The sequence below is a fragment of the Myotis myotis genome, unplaced genomic scaffold (genome assembly GCF_014108235.1).
Source record: "Myotis myotis isolate mMyoMyo1 unplaced genomic scaffold, mMyoMyo1.p scaffold_m19_p_5, whole genome shotgun sequence".
In the NCBI taxonomy this organism is placed as follows: Eukaryota; Metazoa; Chordata; class Mammalia; order Chiroptera; family Vespertilionidae; genus Myotis; species Myotis myotis.
In genome coordinates this window covers 9,699,588-9,727,562 of record NW_023416357.1, presented here as the reverse complement: position 1 = coordinate 9,727,562, position 27,975 = coordinate 9,699,588, and the positions used below count along the sequence as shown (strand labels likewise).

At 44.6% G+C, this 27,975-nt stretch overlaps 1 protein-coding gene across 4 annotated transcripts in view; it reads right to left on the bottom strand.

Annotated features, from left to right (window-relative positions):
• Window positions 1-27,975, bottom strand: part of GHR (growth hormone receptor) — a 206,012-nt gene that overhangs the window by 50,624 nt on the left and 127,413 nt on the right. For 2 of the 4 annotated variants that reach the window (XM_036309527.1, XM_036309529.1), the window contains one exon: window positions 7,477-7,542. The exons of 1 other annotated variant lie outside the window; for it this stretch is intronic. In XM_036309527.1, coding sequence (XP_036165420.1) covers window positions 7,477-7,542 — 66 coding nt within the window. Of the gene's footprint in view, window positions 1-7,476; window positions 7,543-13,075; window positions 13,133-27,975 lie in introns of all 4 variants that reach the window. One more of the 4 variants, XM_036309526.1, reaches the window with a different exon arrangement.

Sequence of the window (27,975 nt, the reverse complement as noted above, 5' to 3'; positions counted from 1 at the left end):
TCATTTCAAACGGGCCGGATCCGGCCTGTTGGCCGTAGTTTGCCCATGGCTGGCTTAGAGGTTCTAAAGTGGTGATTTCTTGACTCCTCCCACTTCATCTGCATTTTTTTTTTTTTTATCTAGATCATGTCTAGGTAAAGGGAAAAAATAACAACAAAAATGAAGCAACTTTCCTTCACCAATTATTAGTTACCCTGAAATGCAACTCATACAAAAAATGCAAGGTAATTGCTTGATTTTATCCTTTAATGTATCAATTTTTAGACTCATGAGTAGATGTCCTAGTAACCTCCAAAGGTGACTATTTTTGAAAAAGTATCATTATGAACTCACTGATGCATCGTGTCGATACCCTCTTTAAGGGCCTAGAATGATCAGAAGAGAAATGGTGAAGTCATTTCTCCATTTTGAGTTATTCTGGGCTGTTTTCAAAGAAAAAGCACACTGTGTAATCTAGGTTACCATTCCCCTTCCACTTTCTTTTTATATCTGCTCTATCGCCCTCATATTTTACCAGGCTCCCTCCAGCACAGTGGCTGAAGTCAAGACTAGAGACCAGGTGGCCTCTAAAATCCATGTTCACGTGCACATCCTTGGAACTCTGTGGGTATTTAACGGAGGATCTGTGCACACTCAGGGAAGGACCAGGACAAACGTCCCTAGTCTGAGTGTGTGAACACTGTGGTAGACACACATGCCCACACCCCTGAACACTCACAGCCACGGTGGCAGTAATAGGTACGCCCTTGAAAGGAAGTTGCCTGGTCTACTATTTTCAGGATGTGCTGTGGTTCCTTTCCTTTTCTTGGGTATTCATAATGCACCCAGACATATTAGAGACTCTGAGTGGTTCTGCAATAAAGAAGCCTTTAGCTTTGCGTGTTCCAGCATTGCCCAAGTGCTGGAGAAATGGCGGGCTACTATGTCAAGGGCAGAGTTCTTGGCAGAAGTGCGCAAAGAATTATACGTGGTGGGGCTATGAAAAAAGACATATGTGGTGGCTTAAATTGTATTCCCCAAAGACATATCTCAGTGGTAACCCCTGGTACCTCTGACTGTGACCTTAGTTGGAAAAGGTCTTTGCAGATGTAATTAAGATAGGGTCTTAAGGTGAGATTATCTTGTATTGGGGCTCTACATTCAGTGGTGAAGTCCTTGTAAGGAGCAGGACAGTGCCCTGGCCGGTTTGACTCAGTGGATAGAGCGTTGGCCTGCGGACTGAAGCGTCCCAGGTTCGATTCCAGCCAGGGGCACGTACCTGGGTTGCGGGCTCGATTCCCGGTGAGGAGCATACAGGAGGCAGCCGATCGATGATTCTCTCTCATCATTGATGTTTCTATCTCTCTCTCCCTCTTCCTTCCTCTCTGAAATCAGTAAATATATTAAAAAAAAAAAAAAAAAAAAGGAGCAGGACAGGGTTTGTGCAGGCATCCTCTAGAGCAGTGGTTCTCAACCTGTGGGTCGCCAATCTGTGGGTTGCGACCTTTTTGGGGGTTGAATGACCCTTTCACAGGGGTCGCTTAAGAACATCAGAAAACACATATATAATTACATATTGTTTTGGTGATTAATCACTATGCTTTAATTATGTTCAACTTGTAACAATGACAATACATCCTGCATATCAGATATTTGCATTATGATTCATAACAGGAGCAACATTACAGTTATGAAGTAGCAACGAAAATAATTTTATGGTTGGGGGTCACCACAACATGAGGAACTGTATTAAAGCATCGTGGCATTAGGAGAACCACTGCTCTAGAGTCTATGAGAATTTCATTTCCTTAAAAAAATCTACGACTAGCCAGTTTGGCTCAGTGGATAGAGCATCGGCCGGCAGGCTGAAGGGTCTTGGGTTCGATTCCGGTCAAGGGCATGTACCTCGGTTGCAGGCTCCTTGCCCTGGTTGGGGGCATGTGGGAGGCAGCCAATCTATGTGTCTCTCTCACATCGGTGTTTCTCTCCGTCTCTCCCTCTCCCTTCCACTCCCTAAAAATCAATGGGAAAAATATCCTCGGGTCAGGATTTAAAAAACATTATATATATGATTCAGCTCTGAGATCCAGCGCCCTTCCCATCCTCCCAGCAAGTGGAAGTAAATTAACTGGGAGACAGGCTTTGGTCAGCTGGTGCGGGCGAGCGCGGGGGCTTCCAGTGACCCTGGCGGCCATCACTACTCTTTCAGGAGCAATAGTAACAGCAGCAGCTGCCAACATAATAAAATATCTAACAACTATTCCGTTCCGACTCATGCCGGGCATTTTTCCGGGTACCCACCTGCTCCTCACAATGACCCTTAGGGATAGACGCTACTGTCTCCATGCACAGATAGAGAACGGAAGCTCGTGGCACTTGGGCAGCGTGCTGGGTGTACATATGTGAAGCTCACACCACCAGCTCCCCGGACTCCACACATAGTCCTCTGCACACAGCCTGTGCCACCCGCTGAACCCAATAACAGAGTTCCCATAGCCACTACTGTCTGGTAAGAACGAACACCTCCAACACTTCGGATGGGGCCTCCTGCCTGCTTTTTTCCACGAGAAAGAAAGACGGTAGAAGAGAAAATGCATCTGTTGCTCTCAGAGTCAAGGAAATAGTTACATTACTCATCTGTGTCAGCCTTAGCGTTGGGGGAATGGCAAGTGCAAACACCAGGAAATCCATGCTCAGGGCTCTCTCCACGCCCTTCCTGCATTTGCTCTCATGTAACCCCAGACCTCACTAAGCTATTCATTGAACAAATACGAAGCCCTCAGGTTGTGCATGACCCTGTGGAAGTTGTGGGAGGGGGAGCAGAGCATATGAAGATGGAGAAGATCAGGCACTGCCTTCAAAGGAACCTACAATCCGGAAAGGAAGCTACCACCGTACACAAGCCATTTGAGTTCAGGAAAAGAGTTCCGTCACAACAAGGATGCTGCCCAGGAGCTCCATTTCCTGCTAGGAGCTTTTCAGTGACAGGTGCACACAACCGTCTGTGCTGACAACGCCAGCACAGGTGGCCTCGCCTGCAAATATTTGCTTTCCCATTAATCCAATTTGGAGAGGCAAAAGCAAAGACGTAAAGGCTGCTCTCCATGTCAGACGGAGACCAGAAGACAACCGCAGCTGTACAGACAGGACTGCCGCCTGAGAACCCCGAAGAGTCATGAAGGCCGTTGGTGGGAATTGCAACATCTACCATGATGCTGTGAGATTGCAAGCTGGGGAGCCTTTGGCAGTGCAGTTTCCTAATGGGAGAGTCTCTGTCTTTATTCCTCAGCAGGAATGCAGTTTATGAAAACCCTACAAATCTGCAGCGTTCAGCTTGCCCTCATATGGAGCGTGTGTTACACCCACGGCTCTTCATAAGGCAATATCACGTGACAACTGCAGATCACTGCCCACCCCACTCATCACCACACGTTTACAGAGGTTCAGCTTTCACTGGATGGACTACATTGAATAATAATAACAATAATAACAATAATAAATAAACTTGTTAATTTTACTTTACAATATAGGAGCTTACTGTGAGTAAATTGTACAGTGAATCCTGTATTCTCATTACTGTCAGCTACCAAACTGAAGATAATTTTCTGCAGGAGACCAATACAAGCATGATCTCTAGCTCCATAAACTGATTCATTACAGAAATAAGCATTTTCCTGTTTATAACAGGGGTTGGCATACTTTTTCTTAAAGGGCAAGATAGTAAACATGTTCAGCTTGCAGATGTATAGTCTGTTTCAGCTACACAACTCGGCCATTATGGCCCCAAAACAGCAGCAGGCAATCTGACAAACAGGCAGGGCTGTGCTGCAATAAAGTTTTATTTACAAAAACAAACATCTGGTCTGGGGACCACAGTTTGCCAACCCCTGGTTTAAATAGTTGTTGACCTTCAAAAGAATGAGCTTATTTCATATCATATATCGTGAATTACATGCAAATTAATTTCCTTCTAATCCTATCTTTTTAAAAGCCCTTTGGAAGTTGTATACCCTCTTTTCTAAGCGATATATTCTTTATTGACTAATTAATCACTTCTTGAGTTTTTTTCTGGTTGAAATATATATTATCTCACATGTGTGCCGTGAGGTACACTATTACTTGAACTACCACTACCTGGTGCCTGTGTTTGATTCCCATAAATCTTTTTATAAATGTGATGTATAATAGCCTGCTTTCCCAGTACATGCAGGTTAATTTGTATCAGGTGCAGGGCACCTAAACAATGCATTCAGGTTTTGTGTCCTCAGGGCAAAAGCGCTCATTATCTGAAAGCTGTTCGCCACCATGAGGAGCTGGTGTGGAGAGAGGCCTTTCTGGACTGACAGGTCAGGGCCCCGTCTTCAGAGAGGCGTCTGTGTGCGGAAGCCAGGGCTCTCTGGAGAGCAGTGGCGACCCGCTGGTTTGAGGCTGCAGAGCTCAGCACACCAGAAGGCCTCGGGCCAGAGGAACTCAAAGGTCACAACCAACTTGGGGACGCTTCCACTTCTAGGAGCCACTAACGAGTGTTCGCCACCCACTGAGGTCACCCCGGGTGAAAGAATGTTTGTCTTGGATCTCATCCTTGAAAACTGTGTGTCACGCCTTGGAAGAGAAACCGCACCAGGAATTGGTATATAGAGAACACACAGGCCCACTGGAATTTTTAGGGAGAAGCTTAATCATCCTTCTCAGACTAAAAAAAAAATAATAATAATTAGAGCTAAGATCAAGGCTTTTTGAGGCCTATGCCCGTAAATCTCTAATGATTTTCTTACTGTTTGGGTTCCAGAAGAAATAGAAGACCTTGAGGTCTGTTTACAACCAGAAGGGACCTGCAGGTACTTGAGGAGGCTGACCTTGAGCTGTGAGCTCACGGACACGGGCCTAAGCACACAGAAGAACAGGTTTCTTGTAAACTAAGTGGTCACCATCTCCTTCCCTCTGATGACGGCTCGGCAGGTTGCTGGGAACTGGAGGAGGAGAAGTTAAGACCCAATATTTATCTTATGAGGAATCTTATCTCCCACAATGACACGTGCAAGCAGGGCCGTGTGTAAGGAAGCACAGACACTGGAAACGCCGCAGGTGTTCTCTGGAAAATGTCACTGCCAAGTCCATATTTTAAGACAACTGAACACTCTTGTCTGAATTACCAACAGTATGCATTATCCATGCTTCACTTTGCAAGCTTTGCACAGCCGGTATCCTCTTTACACACTTCCTGGTCTGGTCAGTCAGAGACTCAGGAAAGCTGTTCTCTCTACACCTCCGCTCCTCCCTGTATAAAGCGCATAATTCTACCTGCCTCCTGCTACTTCAGAGACGCGTGGAAGGGGGATAAACAGTATCTGCAGGATGTGGGGCATTATCTGGGGATTAGTGCTGCTTGGGACTCAGGAAGGGCTGCCCCAGTGTGGGTGCAAGAGAGAGCCAACAGAAACACTGCCTCCTTAGAAGGGTCATGGCGTCTGTGCTTACTGACTGCATCCTTGCAGAATTGTTTATAAACAGTGGACTGTCAAGAATTCAATGTCAGCTTCAGTGTCAGCACCCAGTGTCAGCGTGGCTCTCTAATGCAGGTCAAAGCTCAAGTTCTCTGCAACAAATACATGCTGCACATTCCCGCTAAGATGCCATCCCTGCACAGACACGCTTCTCTTTTGTGCTTATTTTAGCTGTGTTGTCAGCTAACGAGATCCTTAAGGGTGAAACATCTGATGAAAAAGAATGCTTCAAGCTGGGCGATCCTCTGGCTCTTCTGGAGGCAGCGATGGGTCACAGGCAGGCTGGGGCAGCTGAAGTACCAACGGGATGCCATAGTGATGACAACAGAGATGTCCTGTGACACGTCCCAAGACCAGACCATGACGCCAGTGCCGTGACCTGAAGCTAAGGTTCGTAGAGGGCTTGTGGGAGAGACTGTATTTATAGCAATAGGCAAGCGAAGTTTCTCCGCCTGTTTATCTGGGCCCCTCTCTTTCATAAAGGCCGGCTGAAGGGCATGGAGGTACTCCATGGTAGCCGAAAAATGGTTAAGATATTGGGGGAAACCTGGCTTCTATTCTTTTTTGCATATTTTTTGTGTAGGCTACAAGGATGTATAAGATACAACCCCTATTCTTACAGACAGCACAGTGTATTAAGAAGGAAGAGAGGGCACACACAAGTCTCCATTAGGTTGAAACAAATGACAGTGATACTAAGATGCAAAATAGAGTCAAGACGGGAAATTTCATATTCAATTCTAATACCTGTTGGAATAAAATCTAAGCCATGAGAGGAGAATACAAATAAACACCCCAGGACCAGACACTATTCTCATTACTTTAAGCATATCAACACTTGTAATTTCATAATGACTGTATGAGTTAGGTACTATTAGCATCTCTATTTTACAGATAACAAAGCAAAACAGAGCAGAACCCAGGTGCAGAGAGGTTGTGAAGCTCAGGGGAGATCCCACAGCGTGCTGGGAGCATGTGGGACTAACCCAGCTGGCCTGCCCGGGGCTGCGCTCCTCCTGAGCTGTGAGAACTCTCCCCGGGAGCGAGAAAGAAGGGGTGACGACTCTCTTTTGTGCAGGGAGGCGAGTGCTGTGGGATACACCACACAGGAAGGATAATTAGCAAGTATTCTTGCTTATCACCAAGAACATTAACAGATGCCAAATGACTGGCAGGAGTTTCTTCACCACATCCGCCACTCCACAGCCTGTAGTTGCACAAGGCTCAATGCTCAGCTCCTCAGACCCCATGATGTGAGGAAGACAATGGCTTGGGGAATCGCTGCGGCTTTGGGGGAGTCTGCAGGGCAATGCATTATGTTTGTGTGCGGGGAGGGTTCCAATGCGGGATGGAGCACGCACCCTCAGCAAAACATTTTTCACGAATTCCTTCTCACTTCCTTCCGGAAAGTAAGCGGAGTGAAAAGTGTGGAATATACCAGCTGGGAAAACCCAGACCTAACCAAACAGCCACCCCTCTCAACCCCTCACGTTAACGAGGGAGTAGACTGACTCGTCAGACGCCCTAACTTGGCGGGGAGAGGGGGATTGTACAGTTTGTGTTCTGGCACAATTGACAAGCCCATTAGAGAAATGAAGAAGTAGCCTCACAGAGAAGTTGACAGAGACATTCTGACAAAGAATCTTTTAGTTTTCCTGTGCAATTCCAGTCATTCATCCAGTTACTGTATCCCAAATAAAAATAGGGAAAGGACAGTAGCTTGAATTAGCAGGGGTGGGGAACGTCTGGCCCGCGGGCCATATAAAGCCCTTGAAATCATTTGGTCTGGCCCTGCCAAGGCAGTAGGGGTGAGTTAATTGAATGTTTGAGCAAATATAGCAGGCTAATTTTTAAGTTGATAATTCTGTATGGCCCGTGAATGATGTTATAAATATCCAAATGGCACTTGGCAAAAAAAAAGGTCCCCCACCCCTGAATTATAGTAAAGCATAGATAATACTGCTGAAGGCGGGAAAAGGACTACAATTCTTACTTGTCAGTGGGCCAGGATTAACTATTTGTAGACTCTGGGATGCTCTGTTGAGGACAGCTGGTATGGCTGCAACAGAAAGAGAAGAAAACCATTAGTCATCTCTCCAAAATGGTCTCAGGTGACCCTGTTACCATCTCGCTTTCAAATGACAAAAGGTGAGGTGGGCCAACCTCACAATCATCTTTTTCTTTTTTTAAAAAAATTAAAATTAGCCCTAACCGGTTTGGCTCAGTGGATGGAGCGTCGGCCTGTGGACTCAAGGGTGCCAGGTTCGATTCCGGTCAAGGGCATGTACCTTGGTTGCGGGCACATTCCCAGTGGGGAGTGTGCAGGAGGCAGCTGATTGATGTTTCTCTTTCATCAATGTTTCTAACTCTCTATCTCTCTCCCTTTCTCTCTGTAAAAAATCAATAAAATATATTTTTTAAAAAATTAAAATTATACCTGCTTTCTAAGAAACCCCCATCAGTACCAGAGCAAATGGAAACATTCAGCTTATAGTCCCCTCTAGACCCGCAGGAACAATGAAAGAAGTCTTCCTATGTCATCTGAGTCTTGCTTATGAAAAGGAAGCATATCAATTCTTACATTTTTTTAAAAAATATATTTTATTGATTTTTTACAGAGAGGAAGGGAGAGAGATAGAGAGTTAGAAACATTGATCAGTTGCCTCCTGCACATCTCCCACTGGGGATGTGCCCGCAACCCAGGTACATGCCCTTGACCGGAATCGAACCTGGGACCCTTCAGTCCGCAGGCCGATGCTCTATCCACTGAGCCAAACCGGTTTCAGCAATTCTTACATTTTTTAAAAAATTCCTTCAAAAAACCTTTCTCTTAGCCATAAACACGTGAGTGATCCTGGAGCAGGGAAGGAATGAGGGGAAGCAAAAGTTGGACGAGAGACACTGAACTTTATGATGTGAGATGGGCAGTGAGTCATCTATTATATAAGCAGCTATAATTTTATTGATACTAGTATTAGGTTGCACTCAAAACAGGAAAAATGGAAAATGATCAGGGCGGTTGTCACTGGGCTGCTTTGTAAGCATCTCGGCTATAAAGTACGCAACTGCTACCTGGTGAGGAAGGGGGTTCCCCATCCCATCACGTTATCTGAGGGCGATTCTTAGAGAGGCAATGGGGTCCAGGCCCCCAACGAACACAGAGCTTTAATCACAGCAGGGAAATGACGTGTTTTGGGCCTCAATAGAAATCAACAGTAACAATGCTAAGAAATCTTTCTCTAATACGAAAAAAGGAAGTAAAAGAAAATGAAGATGCGTGGGCAGTGAGCGAACTCACTCCCATCCCCCTCCCTGAATTTCAGAGCTGGGAGAACACTGCCCACCTGTCCTGGTCCATGTTTCAACCTGCTTTTTCACACCTTCCTGCCGAGCTCAGCAGGCTTGGAGTTCGTAATATAGAACCTCATGGATGACGTTAAGATCCTTGCTCAGCTGGCATGACTCAGTGGTTGAGCGTTGACCTATGAACCAGGAGGTCATGGTTAGATTCCTGGTCAGGGCACATGCCTGGGTTGAAGGCTCAATCCCCAATATGGCGTGTGCAGGAGGCAGCTGATCAATGACTCTCTCATCATTGATGTTTCTATCTCTCTCTCTTTTCATCTCTGAAATCTACAAAAATATATTTAAATAAAAGATCCTTTTGTTCAACACCATAGCACTCTAAGCCTTGTAGGTTTCTTCAGTCTGGGCACATCAGTGAGAGTACGTTCCCAAGTCAAGTTAAGCTTTGTGGGCGTGGGTGAATTAACATTTTAAATTCTGTAGTACTATCAGTCCTGGAAGTGTTTCTTTTTATTCTCTCTCAAAATTTTACTAGTAGCGTCATATGTAGAAGCTCATTTACTCCCAAATGCAATAATGGATTACGACAAAAAGATAATAAACTACCCCCTGCTTTTAACGTGACCAGAAAGGGAAATTATATCTTAGGACAAGTCCACTCACTACCTTGGTACCCCAAGTTTAGTATGACCATCATCTAGAACCCACCCCCACCCCAACTCCTTGCTAACATTGGAGAACACTTTTATTACCCCTTGGGCACTAGAACATAAAATATTTTTGGTCAAGGTTTGGCAACGGTAGACAACTTGCAACCATGAGTGGCCTGTATCACTGACAACTATGCGCTCCTTGAGAAAGTTCCGACGGCTCAAAGGAAGAGGAAAATTAAGTCAATCGTGGCATGGCACACAAGCCCATGTGTCATTTTGGTCAGAGTTATCCAGCAAGGGTGTCTCAGTTTTCAGCTGGAAACGGAGAAAACGAGCAGACACCAGTTTCCAGGCTCGGATCAGCGGTCCGACTGACAGATTTCTCCAGAATGGTGCCTGAAATGGAATGTGGGGGTCAGTTATGAGGCCCCGAGGGAGCGCGCAGAGCCAAGCCTCAGGCCTGGAAATGCTTGGGGAGCCGGCCGCTGGGCCCCTCGCGCGCCAGGAGTCTGCTTTCCTTGCAGACAGACATCTGGTGCGTTCCCCTTCTTGGTGTCGGTATTTGGTAACATTTTCATGAAGCAAAAATTCTCACTCAGCTAACACCCTGCACAATATGTGCCGAATAAAAACATAAAAGGAGCAGATGACTCCTGGGGAAGGAGCACAGACCCAGGCCAGCAGCGGGAAGGTACTGGTTACCAAAGTAAAGCATAATAAACACTATTGTGCCATCTTAGCGATGGAGGTGTCGCGCCCAGCTGTCAGTTTTAGTGAGTGTCAACGCTGTCCTTAATATCTAGAAAGGCTGGGCAGTGAGGGAGACACTAACCAGGGGTGACAATAAGCCGAAGATCCTTACTCCAATCCATTACAGAGGGGCTCTGACATGTGGGTGCTATAAATGAGATGGCTACAGCCCCTGGCTGCCGGGAGCCCAGTTTCTGGGCAGGGAACTTTAAAGAAAGGAGTGGTCCTGGACAAGCTTGAGATAAACAGGCAGTGAAGAGGAAGAGAAAGGGAAGTTGGAGCCCAGGGAAGCACTGCACAAACAGAAGACGTAAGACGGCCTGGGTATGCAAGGGGCTTTGATCTGTCGGAGGGAGTGCAGTACAGCTGATCTGGGATGTGTGGAATGGGGAGAAGTCAGAGTAGTGGTGGAGCCATAACAGCGGCAATGACAATGAAAATGACAAGACTCTCTAACATTTACTAAGCACTTACTATTTTGTCTAGCTAGTATTCTGCAGGTGCTAACTGATTAAACCTTACATGTAGACACCGTTACTGTCCCCATTTTACAGATAGACACACCAAGGTCCAGATATGCGCCATAGTTGGGAAGTGGAGTACAAGGTTGGACATAACTGCTTTTCATTAAGGACAAGAGCAGAGGTGTCAACACCAGGCGGTGGGCAGTGAGCTAGCCTCTGTGACAGCAGGGGCCCAGCGTCATCACAGCCATGCTCAGAGGAGCGGCAGAATCGCAGGCTGGCTGAGTTGACGTCAATACGAGGTAGGCCAGTCAGGAGCATAGGACTGAGACCAGAAGACCAGAGTACTGGAAGGTCAGGCTGAGGTGTGGGGAGGACAGAAGGGTCTCTCCCTTTATAATGTGGCTTTAGATGTTCTTAATACCTGAGAATTCATTCATAAAGCAACAGAGCCAGAGCGATTTAATAGTCCAAAGCTCACAGGTGGTGCGCTGGACCTGGTACCTCTTTCCAACTCTGTGTTCAGTGATGTCACGCCATTAACTTGAAATCAGCCATAGTGGGAATATTTACGCCATGATAACTGGCAAATGCTACAAATCAAGGCTCTCCACCACTGAAGCCTGTGGAAATTCCACCTGCTCTTCAAGATCAGTTTGGGTGTCTTCTCCTCCATGAAGTATTTTTTTATATTCTCCCAGTTGAAATCCATCTCTCTATCCTTTGTGCTTTCAGAACACTTTTTCTTAATACCTGGACCTGGGCACATAGGATTCCTTGCCTAGTACCTTAGTTATCTGACTTGCCCAATGAGTGATAAACTTGAAGTTGGAAGACAAAGACCATGTCTCATTCTACTTTGGATCCACCATAGTATTAGTCCAGTCCCTTAAGTATATGCTAAATGAACGCTAAAGGCATCTTCATAAAATTACTGAGTATCTCACTTGGAAGTCTTTCAGGAAGAGCTGTGAGGCATCATGATTTTACTTATATAATTATTTTAAATTTATCATTTTGTGGCCTTTGGAGTCTCAACTTGCACAAAAGAAGATTCTAAAGTGCATCATCAGCTCCATGACAAGTGTTCTCCTGGGACATTGATGCTCAAACTTGAGGCAAAGACCGCATATTTGACCACATTTTCATGGTAGTTGGCCCCTTAAAAGTGTTTGGTGAAGGAAACAAACAATGAAAATAAGATTGTTTCATTTCCTTACCCCCTTCCTGTCACCCGGAAGGATGCATTTGCCCAGATCTGATCACAGCAGAGAGCCACCTTGTTGATTTCGAGGTATACCACCCTTGTCGCCACGTACTGGGCTGAGACTGGTAGTAGTGACTTGTAAGTCCTGTGAATTGGTTGCTTTGGCCAATTCATGAGTCTCCTTGCTGAGACCAGGCAGTGTCTCAGAAGCATGGCGTGTCAAATATATGCTAAGAAAGCATACGCTTTGCCAGAGGTTTGGAGGTGTGTTTTCCCCTCCCGGGGCAAAGGCATCTTCTATAAACAGGTTGGTCTAGGCTCCTGCCACTCTGCCTCTCGTTTCTTTCCAAGCTCCACTCATCAGTTCTCATGTAATGTTTCTTGAACAAAATCCTGTTCTCTCAGTCGGTAGGTATCTGAGAGGTAGAGAAAGTGGCCATCAGTCGAAGATGCAATGTGTGAGCAGCTCTGATGTGCCAGACGCTGTCCTAGATGCCAGGAACACAGAGGTGAAGAGAGGCCTTTCTTTCACGTTCTGGGGTGTGTGCAGGCACTGTCAACAGATAAGCAAACAGGCAGCACAGGTAGCAGAGTGGAGCAATAAGATGTGGGTGAGTGGCTACTGTGGTCCTGCAAGCAGAATGGGAAAATACAGGCCCAAAGGTGGGACTGAGGAATAAGGAGGAGGCTAGTGTTGCAGGAGCGGAGCAGGGAAGGGGACAGGCAAAGGGGCTGAGATTGCAGAGGGCCAGGGCCAGACCTGGCACAGTTCAGCAGGCCAGGGTAAGGCCCTGTGGAGTGTTTACCACGTCAGCTTCCATGAAAGGGACCCTATTGAGTTGCAGCTGCTATTGCAGCGTGTCCTTCCCACTTGAATCCTTCACTGTGATCAATAGTTGGGAACTGGGAGGTGTTGGCACTGGGTCAGGAAGCTGTCTGGTGTATGGTTTTAATTCACTCATTACCTTGATTCCACTGTAGTTGGTCTAGGTCATAGACACAACCCAGAGGGCCATTTGTTGATTAAAGACATATGTATTGAGCACCCATTATGTGCAAGGCACTACACCAGACACTGGGATATGGTGGTGAACAGACTAACACAGGCCCTAAGGCTCACTGCTCTCTATTCCCCTAAATGGACCCTCTGCCCCAGACCAATGTGTCTGCGAGCCATCGGACACATTCCCGATTCTTGGTCTCTCTGCTCACCTATATCATTCTCTTTGCTGTCTCCAGAATGGGGAGAAGACCAGAGGTTAATTTCGCCTATAGAGTGGGAATAACAGTTCAGAAAATAAAATAATGTACATACAGTGCTTAACAGCATGGTTGACACATAGTATATATATATATATATATACACACTTTTTATTGTTGATGGTATTATAGATATCTCCACTTTCCCCCCTTACCCTCCTGCTCCCAACCCTTACCCCCCTACCCCCAATGTCTTCACTACCCTATTGCCCATGTCCATGGGCTGATGCATAGTGTTTATGCTCACAATGGCTTCTCAATTAGTGGCATTTATTATATCTGCCACTCAGCTTATAGTTACTGATGTCCTACGCTGTATTTTGCACTATTTAGTGTTTACTTTCTTGCCCCCACAATTAGATTACAAATTCCTTGAATGTAGGAAGCATATTTTAATCTTTTTAAACCTGCACACAGTAGGCCCTTAATAAATATCTATAGAATGATGGCTAATCTGGCCTTTCAGACCAATGGCCTCTTCTTTGGATTAGTTCCTATCTATGAGTTAACCAAGAGTCTCAGTGGAAGGTTATGTGTAATTACAGATGTATTTGTCACATCTGTATGTAATAAGAGAAAAAAGAGGACTTTCACACAGCTTCTCTCAGATACTTGACTCACAGTTTTTAGATTCACTTTCTGAAGGCCAGTTTTGGAAAGAAGTAGTTGAAACTCTGCTTTGTGGCTGGCGTGGGACCAGCTCCAGAAATTATTCTGCAGTGGAAAATGGAAGCTCTACCCAAAGTGAATGGAGATGGATAAGGTGACAAGCCACCATAGGCACATACCTTGGCAGCAAGGTACCCGGTGCTTATTTTTTTAAACTTTGTCCTTTGCGTTGGGCCTTCTGTAGCTTTTGGCTCCAGTGAGAAGAAACCTTTATGGATGCCGAAGCTTAACTCTAACTCTGCATTCTGAGTTTCCAAAATGCACAATTAAAAGTACAGTCAAAACAGTCAATCAAATCACACAACATCCATTTAAAGTAGAAAATTATACCAGGTGTGAATAAAAAACATATGACATCTTTCTGGAGGGAGTATGTTTAAACTGAAAAGGAGCTATATTTCTTTGTAGCTAGAGGGCAGGCGAAGTCTCCCAGTCTAGAATATAGGTTTTGCTTCCTGGCTTGAATTACGTTTACTGGGATGATGATATGACAGAAAGAAAAAAATCACAAGCCTTATTGACAATCCATATGTGGCCACGGCGCTGGCACAGATGCCTGGGACAGTGAGTCTTTGTGTTGGCCTAGAGAGGCACCCTGCCCATAGGCTTTCTGGCGGGACGGGGACACTGTATGGCTTTAAGTGTTCCCTGATCGAATGTGGGAAAAGCAGCAGCCAGCCAAGTTCTGAACAGAGTTTTTATTGTGCGGAGGCCAGGAGGTGAGGGGGAGGGAGAGGGACAGGGCTCCCACACAACTCTGCCCTGCTCTGCTTTCTGGTAGATGTACGTTTAAAAGGCCAGGAAGGACACCTTTGGGGCAAAGGAAGATACCTGTGAGACTTTACATAGTTCAAGTTTAGGATCTGCAGTAAATGTGACTGATATTTAATTGGTATTAATTAATTTACATGTATATTTACATTTAATGAACTTCCTAGTATCCGCTAAATGCAACTGAAGAGCAAGCAAAATAATAGGTGTGACCATTTAGATCTCAACGGAGGCTTGTCTACCATTAGCCCCTGCCCTGAACTAGAACTCTGAATGGCCTGGGTCTGTCTAGAGGAGGAGCGTGCAGGGGAAAGGGATCTATAGAGGTCAGGAATTGTAGGGCCACCAACATCATTTCAAATGAAAACCACAATAGGTTCTGCGTAATTGGACATTTCTCTTCCTCAAGAATAACATTAAAAAGCACTGAAAAACTCATCTGGAAAGTGAAATCTATTTTTGGTTTCTTTGGAGTTGTTCTTCCAGAATCTTCTCTGCTATTCCCGGATCTTGTCAGCGCTGCCCAAACGACTGCCTGCACTGTCTGGTTCCTTCTCTTCTGAATCCACTTCAGCTGTGCTTCTGATCCCTCCCCTCCATTAACTCTGCTGATCAAATCCCATGGGCTCTTCCCCTTCCCTGTACTCCTCACTTTTTGAGATGTACTTGACCCAGTAGACCATTTCCTTTTCGACCATTTCCTTTGCAAGCTCCGTCTCGCTTCCATGATGCCGAGTTGGCTTGGTTTCCCTTCCATTTCACAGCTGTTCTTCCTTGTTCTCTTCCTCTGCTTGAGCCCTAAATATTGTAGTGTCACAGGCTCTTCACTTCCCTAGTCTCATGGCTTTAAACATTCCCTGCATGCTGATGGCTCCGCATTTCTACCTTCAGCCTCAGCCTCTCCGCTGAACTGCAGTCTCTGCTCAGCCTCCTTGGCATCATCACTAAGTATCCTCTCAGTGTCTCAGTCCTAACACAGAATTCTTGAGTAATCTCTGGCCAAACCTGTTCCTGCTCAACTCTTCACTATCTCTGTAAATTATCTCACCATCCACCCTGGTTTTAAGCCCCAAACCTCTAGGTCATCTTCGTGTCTTCACTTTCCCTAACTCCTCTTCTCCCCTTTAACCCATTGACAAGTATGTCAGCTCCATCTCAATTCCCTTCTCTCCATCTCTTTTGCTATGATAATAGTCCACGCCCCCAACACATCTTGCCTGAACTCTCAAATAGCTTCCTAATCTTTCCACTTCCACATTTGTCCCCCTTCAATTAACTATTGAAACATTAAACAGGGTGACTTTTAAAAGCATAAATTAGATCATGTTACTTCAATGATCTAAAAGTCTCCAATGCTTTCTATGTGATCAACTCCTTATAATGGCCACCAGGATCGCTTCCCTTCCCTTCCTCTTTCCTAACAGAATCTTGATTCTGTCCAGGTAGCCACTCTTCTCCGGGCAGCTGATGTGCTTCAAGGGAAGGTGATCGAACCCCAGCTCCACGAGTAAGTATATTCCCTTCCTCTTCTGAAGTTCAAGGAACCCTGACTCATTTCACCCTAAGTCTATTTGCTGTCACAAATGATAAGATTTCATACTTTTTTTTTTATAGCCAAGTAATAGTCCATTGTCTACATGTACCACAGCTTTCTTATCCAGAGAAAGGCAAATACCATATGATTCCACTTATATGTGGAATTTAAAGAACAAAATAAATGAGCAAACAAAGTTGAAACAGACTCATATACACAGAGAGAGACCTGGTGGTTGCCAGAGAGGAGGGGAGGCTGGGGCACTGGGTGAAAGAGGTGAGGGGACTAAGAAGCACAAATTTATAGTTACCAAGTAGTCACCGTGAAATAAGTAAAACATAGGAATATAGTCAATAATATTGTGATAACTGTGTATGTTGTCAACTCGGTACTAGAAATATCACGGGGAACACTATGAAAAGTAAGCTGTATACCCCAAATCAATACATAATAATAATACTAATAATAAAAATAAAAACATGTGGAAAGCCTATGACAATTGTTTAAAATTAGTAACAAATAAATGGTTGCTAATTTGCTTAGCTGGGCACGAAGGTGGTTAAAGTAGGCAGCATCTTTGAATGCAAATAGCTGGCGATCTAAAGAGCAGCTAGCGTCTTTTCCCTATCCCACCATCACCACTATTTTCTTGGACTCAAAGACACAAATTTTTGGGCTTGTCTATGATTCCCCTTTTCCTACCAACTGTCAGAACATATAATTGGCTGTTGCCTCATGGTAAGTGTTCCTTAGGCTCTGCCTTCGTCCTTTTTCCATCTAATGCTTCTCAAACAAGGGCCCTGTCTTCACCCAGGCCTTCCTCTGCCCTGAGCTAGGATTCCAGTCCATTCTCCTGCTGGATTAGTCTTCCTAAAGACCCTTTTCATTTGCCACATCCCCGCTATGGAGCCAAATGGCACCTCTCGCTTACTGGATTAAGTCCAAATTCTTCAGCCCAACATTCACATCGCGCCTCCAGAAGGTACTGCTTCATTACTCTGACTTCTTTCCCACAACGTGTTAGTGTAAACCCACGTGTCAGACAACACAGGGTACTTAGGATCCTCAGCCTGCATCCTCTATTCTGTCTCCTTAATTTTTTTCTTTATCCTCTTCTGCTGAAAGTTCCATCCTTTCTTCCTGAAGCAAACTATCCAACTTCCTGGAGAAAACCCCTCCTTCATAAAACCTTCCCCATCAGTGGCTCCATTCTGACAATTTTTGACATTTTACCCCTCCTGGAGCTGGGCACTGAAGTTCTCCATCAGTCATTTTTCTTGAAAGGATTGCTGGGGAGGAACATGGAATGTAGACTATTTGTATACAGTTATTATCATTAGGCTGATCTCTCAAAACAGGAAAATGTGCCCTGAGTATGTGCTGTGAATGTGTAGCCAAACAGCGTTAGACGACCCAGAGACTTCCAAAAAAGTCCCTGAAGTCACACTGGACTGTGACCACGTGTAATACTCATTTCCAATGATTAGGATCTATCCATAGCTTCCAGGAAGTAATTCACATTGTTCTCTGTCCTTGAGCACTTTCTTACAGTTAGATCAGTACAAACAGGTATGTTTTAGAAATATTAAAATGTATAGTCAAGTAGCTTTCTTTCATTAAAACCCAGTAAGTATATGTTTATTTAAAAATTTTTCTACTTCTATAGTGTAGTTTTAGCAGGTAATCTACTCTGTTCCAGCTTTACCACAAAATCTATTTATTGTTCATAACTGGTGGCATGTAATATAAAGGTAAGTGGATGACAGGGCCATGCGGTGTAAAAATATCTCCTCTAAACCCATTTCTTGCTACTGAGAAATCCTGAGATGGGAAACAGGTTATACACAGTCATTTCAGTCAGCGCATCTTTAAGTGAGCACTGCCTACATGCCCACGCCTAGCTCTCTGCTAGGTTCTGTGCACTAAGGAGAAGCAGTTGAATACTTGGCTACGGGGATCCGAAGTCACAGTCTAGGCAGGAAGCAAACCTAACAGACCGGATGCCACCAGAGGCTCCTAAGGGCTAAAATGTTTAGAACTCACCGATGCAGAAGGAGCTGGGGAAGTGGGCGGTGGACACAGTCAGGAGTGACTTGATAATTTTAACGCCAGTGATAGAACTGCCACTGGTTTTTTGGCTTGTAGAAGGGAGGCTGCAGATAAATGGGCAGTGGGGGAAACACCATGGCCCAGGGCAATGATGGCAGGCAAGACTGGCTTAGAGGAGATGGTTAGGGACAGCTCTGGCTGTGATGGGGGCTGTGTCCTGGAGGAGACGGTGGAAGAGTTGGACATTTAATATGGAGCCAGATGGCCTTAAAGCACAGACTTGAAGCACTTGGCAGTGGGAGCCACGGAGGCTCTTGAGCTGGAGCATGGCGGGACAAAAGGGCTGTGTCAGAAAGCCGGGCTCTTCAGCTGCGTGCCTGAGGGGTTAGCAAATCCACGGGGCTCTTGCAGTGGCCGGGGAATGACCTCCGAGAACACTGAGCTCATACCCATTATTCTCTATGGTTCCTGCTTGTTCGAAGACCTTGACAAAATAAGGCTTTCACCACATGACTTGACTTCGATGGGAAAGTTTCCTTTTCCATCATCCGGTCAAGTCTTCCAGGCCCATGCCCCTCGCTCCCGCCCTGCAGTGGCTGGCGACCTCCTCTTCAGAACCACCCTCACCTCACGACCATTCAGTGATAAGACACACAAGAGATCATAACATTGCATCAGCTGGAACTTCAAACCCAGCGGGGCCCCAAAATGAACACAAGTGTTTGCTTTGAACAGTTTTAACTTGAGAAATAAAAATAACATAGTAAACCTTTCTATGAGATGTTCCCCACCCTGCTGCCAAGTGGGCTGCGTCAGAGCCCCCGCCCCTGCAGGTGGAGTTCCGTCCAGGCCACGTGCAGAGGGTCCAGAAAACCCCAGACGCTGTCACTGAACAGAGTAACCTGGTTCTGATCTGAAAGACTGGGTCTGGACATGTGAGCGTAGGGCTGCGCTGATGGAAGAGCAAGCAGACGGCCCACATCTGGCCACCTGGCAGCATTTACTCACTTCCTCTTGGCAGAAACCACGGACCAAAAAGCCTCTGGCAAAAGGTTAAAAATGAACAAATAAAATATTTGAATGAAATTATATTTCAGGCTATCTTTACTGATACCTGAAAATTTATGAGGCACTATGACGGCAGAATAAGGAACCTTTCCTAATGAACAACTGATGAACAAAAATAGAGCCAGAGACATCGAAGCACCCAAAGACCGTCAAGCTTCAGAGGGAAAGCTGGGGAGGGGGGTAAGAGATCAACCAAAGGACTTGTATGCATGCACATGAGCATAATCAATGGACACAGACACTAGGGGGGTGAGGGCATGTGCTGGGGGGTAGTGGTGGGGGTGGCTGGGGAAAGGTCAATGGGGAAAAAAGGAGACATATGTAATACTATGTGTAATACTTTAAACCAGGAGTCCTCAAACTACGGCCTGCGGGCCACATGCAAATACAAATATTGTATTTGTTCCCGTTCTGTTTTTTTACTTCAAAATAAGATATGTGCAGTGTGTATAGGAATTTGTTCATAGTTTTTTTTAAAACTATAGTCCGGCCCTCCAACGGTCTGAGGGACAGTGAACTGGCCCCCTGTTTAAAAAGTTTGAGGACCCCTGCTTTAAACAATAAAGGATTAAGAAAAAGAACTGTTCCTACTTACTCATTAAATCGGTAAATAATGATTGATAACATACTACACCTGCTGAGTATCGAGCAGGACTGAAAGCCCTGAGGAAACATCGCTGAGTCCTCAAGGCACAGCCGTGTGCTCTCTGGCTACCCTGTCCCAACAGGACCAATCTGGTTAAAAGTGCCCACAACAGTATCTGTCTGGTGACTTTTTAAAAGAAACCCAGTATGGTTAGTGAGCAAAGAGATGAGATTATGATGATGAAAAAACTATGAAATGAATTTGGAAGATAACCCGAATCTTAGTTAAATCTTCACCTACAGAACCCAGTAACAGTTTCTGGGGAATAGGCAATGCATTAACCCAAGTTGGCGATTTCAACCGGTGTGCTGCAAGAATTTTTACATTATGCAACACCTGACTGTTGAGTCAGGGGCACTGACCTCTTTTCCCTTAGACTGTCAAATAAAAAAATGACAACAGCCAACGTAACAATAGCCATCTGGTGTGAATGCCCTGTCTTGAACCATAAATATCTAGGTTACAGAATAGGGTTGCATCTTATTGGTCACATCTCATAAGAAAGTTGTGACTGTTTGGTTAATTCTTGGTACCAGAAATCCTTGTATATAAGAATAGGCACCTGATTTTTTAAAAAGTCACTTTGGAACAAAAAGGGTAGGCAATCTCTATTATTATTATTATTATTATTATTATTATTATTATTGCAAATCAATCAAAATTATACCTATTTTTTGTAAAATCAGCAAAAAATATAAATTTTTTTTGATGTGCTTCAGAATTTGAGTAGTTTATGTGTGCCATGAGATGAAAAAGGTTGAAAATCGCTGACCTAAGTAAATGTCAGAAATGACAGCATTATGTATCAATGCATGTTACTAACAATGAAAGGTTCGTGTTTCCTTGGTGGGTTACTTATACCTCCTTTACTCATTTCTCAGTTAACAGTTGCACCTCAGTGTGTGTGTACAAAAATATCCTTATTTTCTTGTTAGCCTTCTTTTGCTGTGCAGTTTAAAAAATCTTAAGAACATATTCTTACAAACTTCCCAGGTGCAGATTTCATGTGAAGCAGGTATGAATTTTCTGCAAAGGCATCATTCGGGCTGCAGAAAATGCCACATAATTGCACTTCTCTGAAATTGATTTTCGTCTGAGGTTGAGCCTGCCCACCCCAAATTGCTGGGGTATTCAATTTCAGCTGTTTCTGTAGGAAATAGAGCTATTTCCTTTCCTTGGGTTGTGGGAGGGTCTTTGGAGTTCTTACACAGAGATAAACATCTACCCTGGACAAAATATCCATTCTCTTTCTTCTCCTTAACTGTCCTTAACTCCAAAGGAGCTCACCAGGGATATAGATATCCCTCCCCCAAATCTATAAACAAACTGAGGGAGAGAAGTCCAGTCCTAGACCTGCCAATCGCCTGGAGCCGAGGGGATAAGCTACTTGGCTCCCTTTGGGAAGAAAACACAAGTGAACGCAACAATCAATGCTCCAGCTACTCTGAGATGTTAAGTGGCTCGTGTTCACCTTCCATTCCTACCCAATGACTCAGAAGTGTTGAAAGACAGCATTTCTTAGTCATCATTTCCTTAGAACTGTGACCTAGAATGGAGTAGCAATTTGTATTCCGTGCAAAAGAACACTCTCTATAGAGCTGGCTCCTCCAAGCAGTGTGGTCTGTTGGCCAGCGGCTTTCGCATCTCTGGGGGCTTTCGAAATGCAGATGCTCAGGCCCCACCCCAGGCCATCAGAAGAAGAGCCACCTGCGCCCAGGGGTTCACATACACCTTTCAGTTTGAGAAGCACTTCTCTGGGTGGCTTTTCCTCTCTCTTTTCCTTTCCCACTTTAAAAAAAACCCGGCATAATGATCCTTGCATTTCTCATGGACCCAGAAAAATACCTTCCAAATGAGTAATGAAAACTAAGCTTTTAAACGGGGGTTCTCTCTGTTCTGCAACCCTTGGATGAAAGCTGTCACAACATCTGGGATGTGGTAACCAAGAGACGTCCCCAGTGGGAAACGAGTTCACATTTTTCTTCTGGAGGGAACAGGGCACAGTCACACTCTGGTTCTACGTTTACGCTGCTAATTTCTAAATTGTGCATGGAGGGACTTCTGAGCCGGGATCACGGAGTTGTAATTTGAGGAATGAAAGGCCAGCATTTGGTCCAGCTCCCAAACACAGCTTACTGACTGCTTACAACAGACAGCAAAAGTCCTCTGAGCCAGGGTACAAGTACTTTTCAAAAGTCATTAGACTTGCGAAAATTCTATTTGGCCTATAAAATTTGCACTTGGCTGAACCATTTATACTCTGCAATGCCAATTTATTTTCCAACCCCAATGTCCCTAACTTTAGTAAGCCAAGAATCAGGAATATTTGCTAGTTATAAATCTCCAGTTCCCCCCACTTCCATCTCCAGGGAAGACTATTAGGGAAGAAAGACAGATTCAGGTAACTGTCTGAAAAGTCTTTTCCACATTTTATGGCATTTAGGTACATCCTTCACTCATGCATTCACTCATTTCCATTCTCCCTCCCCCCAATTTCAAGTAGCTGTTTTTAAGGCAATTTTATGTCTTCAAGATAATGTTAAAATCAGAGACCTGAAATAATTTACAAGTGATATTTCCTGTTTTTGAAATGATGCTCTACAAATTCCATAGCTTTCCACATTGGTGCCTGGTACAGAGTGTTACCAAGAACGACTTGGTTTGTTCATTTCTTTTTTAAAAAATATATTTTTATTGATTTCAGAGAGGAAGGGAGAGGGAGAGATAGAAACATCAATGATGAGAGAGAATCATCGCTCGGCTGCCTCCTGCACGCCCCGCACTGGGGACAGAGCCCACAACCTGGGCATGTGCTCTGACCAGGAATCAAACTGTGATCTTCTGGTTCATAGGTCGATGCTCAACCACTGAGCCACACAATTTGTTTATTTCTTAAAAACAATTGCCAAGTGGCTATTATGAGTTTAATCAGTTATCAAACACAGATTAAACAATAGAAGAGGTAAGGATTCTATTGAAGGATTCTAATAGAAGAGGTGAGCAGTAAAAGTATAAGGTAAATCCCCAAGCTCAAGTCGACTATAGCTCCACTGCAGAAGCCAGATAGGAACCCACAGACAGTGAAGCAGCAGGAGTGCTGAGTCAGCATTAACAAAGCATGACTAGCCGGCCTGGGAGACCCACATGGATAAATTAGGACTTGAAGTGGACCCTGGAGGATGGCTAGGTAGGCATCAGAGGGAAAGGACTTCAGGGTCACAGTCATAGATAATAGTATGCACTTATTTTGATGTTGAAACAGCTCTACCTGAAAGAACTGGAAAAGGCAATAACTTCTCATTAGGAAGAACAGTTTGGAAGTGATTCCCTGCATTTTTGAGTAAATGAGGCTTGGTTTGAAGAAGTTCTAGATCCCAATCCCACATAGATGCTGGGTAGATGGAGGCTTTCTGACCGGGCACCTTTACAGACGACACTGTTTGTGAGGCTCAAACCCTGGAGTCAAAGGGAAACCACCCCCGGAAGGTGCAGACCTCAATCTTAGAGCAAGTGTAGTTCTAATTTAATCCAGGAAGGACAAACAGCTTCCTAAATCTTCATTCAATCAAATGGCTTGAGCTGACATTCCTTTGCACAGCCAAAAGTTTCAAAATACTTTTAAAAACCTAAAAAAAATAAACCACCACCACCAGTAAGTTAATACCAGCAAAGTATTTGAGCAAAAATGTCACCACCTCAGAGATGTCCTGGTTCAGAAACCAGAACCCGGTAGTGAGCAAATGCAGTCCTCAGTCTGGTCCTCCCATTTCCCATCACCCTTCCCATCAGCTAACACTGCCTGGCTCGCCCCCTGCCCTGCACGAGGCTAAAGCCATTGCACTCCACACTCTTGGCCTCTAGCCAAGGGACTTTTGTTGTTGTTGTTGTTGTTTGCATTTCCCAAAATCAAAACGCTAGAAAAGAGTTTTACCTTTATCTAAGGGGCTGTGTCTTGTAAAGGAGTCAAAGAACAGTTGTAAATTTTCCAATATGAATCTTCCATGTGTGGCAATTCACTTAATGTGAAAATTGTTAATGCTACAACAAAAGTAAATGGCTTTCCCAACAGGCTTACTGGCAGAACATTTATGAGAAATATTATGCTTGTAACTTTAGGTCATTTCCCCAGAGTGAAGTGCCCCTTTTTTGAGTTTCTGTAAATCACTAACACGATGGAAGAGCCATCTTGATGCCTTCAGAGCTTTCTTTTAAGGGGATTTCAAGACATTTGTTCATTGTTGAGGCAGAAGCACTAACTCTGTATGTACGTGTTCCACATTTCCTTTTTGGAAAATAAATACTTAAATACCTAAATTGGATGATTTTCTGTCAGTCCACTGTTTCTCCGGCAGATAAGCTATTAATGTTGATTTATTTCTGGTCCCAAATGGAACTATTTGGGCTACAAAAACCAGTACAGAAGTCGAGTAAGTACCAATCACTTTTGTTCTTTTAAAATAATGCACATGGCCTCTCCAGCTGTGGACTGAGAGGCTGGCCGACATGCATCTTTCAAGTTTTCCACCATAAGCAACTTTGGAGGTAGGAAGACTAGATATGATGGCATTGCATTTAGTATGAGAAATATTCCCGTACTGGAGTTTCAAGGCACTATAATGTGAAAAGCATAGTTCTGCCTTCTTGAGAAATCTGCCTATATAGTAAGAGTTTCCTGCTGCAGAAGAAAATGACATCGTTAAAATAGTCCTTGTCCTGGTGAAAGGTCCATATTAAATCAAAATAGTTCTCCAAAATAAACTAATAAACTTTGAAATGAAGAATTGCGATGTCAGCCTGTTATAACAGAGGCACATTATGTTCCTTCTCTTGCTTGTGTTCCTTATTTCTGAGAAGATAGGCAGAGAAAACGATTTTTAAAACCACAACAACTGTTAAAACTCCATATCTGCATTGCTAAGGACTGGTCTATGAGTCAGAAGGCTACTCATCTGAAAGGTGAGGTTGCATTTGAACACACGTGGTATAGATAAATTAAGATGACCCGTCCCTTCTCCCTCTCCCTCTTTTCCTTCCTCCCTGTGGTTTCTTTCTTCTTCAGAGGTCAGACCTATGTTATCTCTGACAGATCTCCTTGGTTCCTTCCCCATTCCTCCTCACAGGCATTTCCTCTAATATACATCCTGCACGTCTAATCTCCCAGTAAATCTCCTACCAGGTCTGCATTTCAGAACACCCAGGCTGCCAGAGCAGCCGAACCCTGCATCCCCAGAATCACAGCAGCTTGAGAGAAATCAATGCTTCCCACTGGCCAGCCCAAGCGAGCTGCTGGAGACCCGGTGCTGTACCGTGAGCATGCGAGCTACTCGCCCTTGTTTCTTCTCATACGACTGAAGTGCACCGCTGACTACAGAGGCTGGCACGCTTGGAAATAACAAGAGTCTCAAGGACTTCGAGGGGCTCAGACTCAGGTCAGAGTCACTGCTGATAGGGTGCCTGCCAAAGAGGACCCGTGGCTTGAGGAGCAAGGCTGAGCTCAGCATCTCCCACTTCTCATTTTCCCCTCAAACAAGCTACCCTCACATTTCCTCTCTTGTGATTTCTGGCTGGTCTCTTCCTTTAGAAATTTCCTTTCCCTTCTTTGATACATGATTATAAAAGAAGAGTAACTTATCACACGCATAGAATTCCCCTTCCTGCCATTCAAGGGCTTCCTGGGAGCCTTCGCTGACAAGGGTCCCTCAAGCCTCCTGACGTACTATTTCAAGCCATATTTGCATCTCAGTGACAGCCACGCAGGCCACTTCTCTTCCAAGGATGTGCCTAGTCACTAGACCATTATGTCCCCTTCTTGAGCACTGAGTCAAATGACAGGGAGCACAGATGTCGAGGGCTGGTTTTGAATGATACAAAAGGAGGGTGAGATTTCCATTGGTATCTGAGAAAGATTAATCCTGAGAAAGCAAAAGCACGTTCACAGTAGAGTGGAAAGGAATCCGGCCAATTCTGTGCCCTTCTACCTTGCTGATTCATTGCCTTCTTTGAGCCTGTGATCTACAACCTGTTGAGTCTATGGAGTCAATCAGGACACTGTGTTCTTTCCCTCAGGCTTTTCTAAGAAGTTCCTGTGGGTGGACACCATTGGGTGGCTACCCAACAGCCAGCAAAGTGCCCCACCCATGGCTATACCAGGATTTGGCTAACCCAGTCAAGGTATCCCATTCACCTTTTGTCTGACGCTGTCCTTTCCAAAGTCCTTTGCAACTGGAGGTGGCAGGTGACAGAGTTCTGACTAAAGGGACTTAAGTGGAAGTTGGCTGAGGACTTCTGGAAAATCTTTAGGTGCCTTAACAAAATGGACAGGTGTAAGAGAAGAGTTTGCAGACACCACTCCCTCTTTATCTCCATGCCTTGAACATGAATGTGAGGGCTGGGTTTTTAGCTGCCGTCTGGCCAGCATGTAATGACAGTCATAAAGCCAAAAGGCCAACACACTAAGGATGGAGCAGAATTCCAGGGACAGCCTGAGATCTCGATGACATCCTTAAGCTGCCTCACCAAACCTGAGACCACTTACTTGTACATTTAAGTGAGCAGTAAATGTCCATATGCCTTCAGCTACTGTTAATCGGGTGTTTGGTCACTTGCACCAAAAATAATTTAAAGGCCCCCCTCTCTGCCTCTCTATGATGCACCACATCAGGCCTCTCTCCCACTGCTCAGAGTCCCACCTGGGATCTGGAACCCCACCTGGGATCTAGAACCCCGCCCGGGATCTGGAACACTATTTCTGCCTCTTGCCTTTGTGGCAGGGGGGCAGTAAAGGCTCTCAGGTATTTCTAGCTCTGGTCCTTCACCATCCTTGGTGGTTGTTGTTGTTTTCACCTCTATGGACCGCTTGGTAGTGAGAGGCATCACCACGTGCTCTCCAGTTAAATTCTTTGCACATGCCATCTCTTTCCTCCTCCTGGTCCTAGACCTAAAAAATGGAGTTCTACACACTTTGAGTTTTATGTTTTGATGCCACAATACTGATTGAGAGCTTTCTAAAATAAGCAACTTAAAAACTGCCAGAAAAAGTAGGGTACGATGAGGTCTAGATTTCCATGTAGATTTTATTTTATTTATTTTTTTTTTAATTTATTTATTTATTTATTTATTTTTTTTATTAGTTAAGGTATTACAAATGTGTCCTCATCCCTCCCATTAACCCCCAACCTCCCCCCCACACACACTCATGCTCCCATCCCCCTGTTGTCCATGTCCATTGGTATGGCTTATATACATGTATACAAGTCCTTCGGTTGATCTCTTCCCCTTACCCCCGCCCTCCCCTACTTTCCTTCTGGGGATTGATAGCCTGATTGCTGTTTCTCAGTCTTTGAGTCTGTCCCTTTTCATCAGTCTATGTTGTTCTCTATAATCCACAAATGAGTGAGATCATGTGGTATTTATCTTTCTCTGACTGGCTTATTTCACTTAGCATAATGCTCTCCAGTTCCATCCATGCTGTTGCAAAAGGCAAGAGTTCCTTTTTTTTTACCGCAGCGTAGTATTCCATTGTGTATATGTACCACAGTTTTCTAATCCACTCATCTGCTGATGGGCACTTAGGCTGTTTCCAAATCTTAGCTATGGTGAATTGTGCTGCTATGAACATAGGGGTGCATATATCCTTTCTAATTGGCGTTTCTGGTTTCTTGGGATATATTCCTAGTAGTGGGATCACTGGGTCAAATGGGAGTTCCATTTTTAGTCTTCTGAGGTAGCTCCATACTGTTCTCCACAGTGGCTGCACCAGTCTGCATTCCCACTCCATGTAGATTTTAATAGAAACAAACACTTTACTTTCTATACTGGTTCATAGGAGTGAAGATAGAATTTGAGTGTCAGCATCAGACATAAGGAAAAAATGCAGACTATGTAGTACCAGGCCCCATTTCTTCATAATCTGCATTCTTTCCATAGTGTTATAGCTTATCAGTGAAATTTATCTTTTTGGTTAGTTTAACTTGAGGGGTCAAAAATGAGGACTGAATGTTTTGTACTTACAGTGCTATGTTATTAACCAGTGGCTTTCAATCTTCTGTGACAACAACCCACAAACACAAATGTATTTTACCTCTGATCTATAAGTAGATCACGTATGTCTCTGTG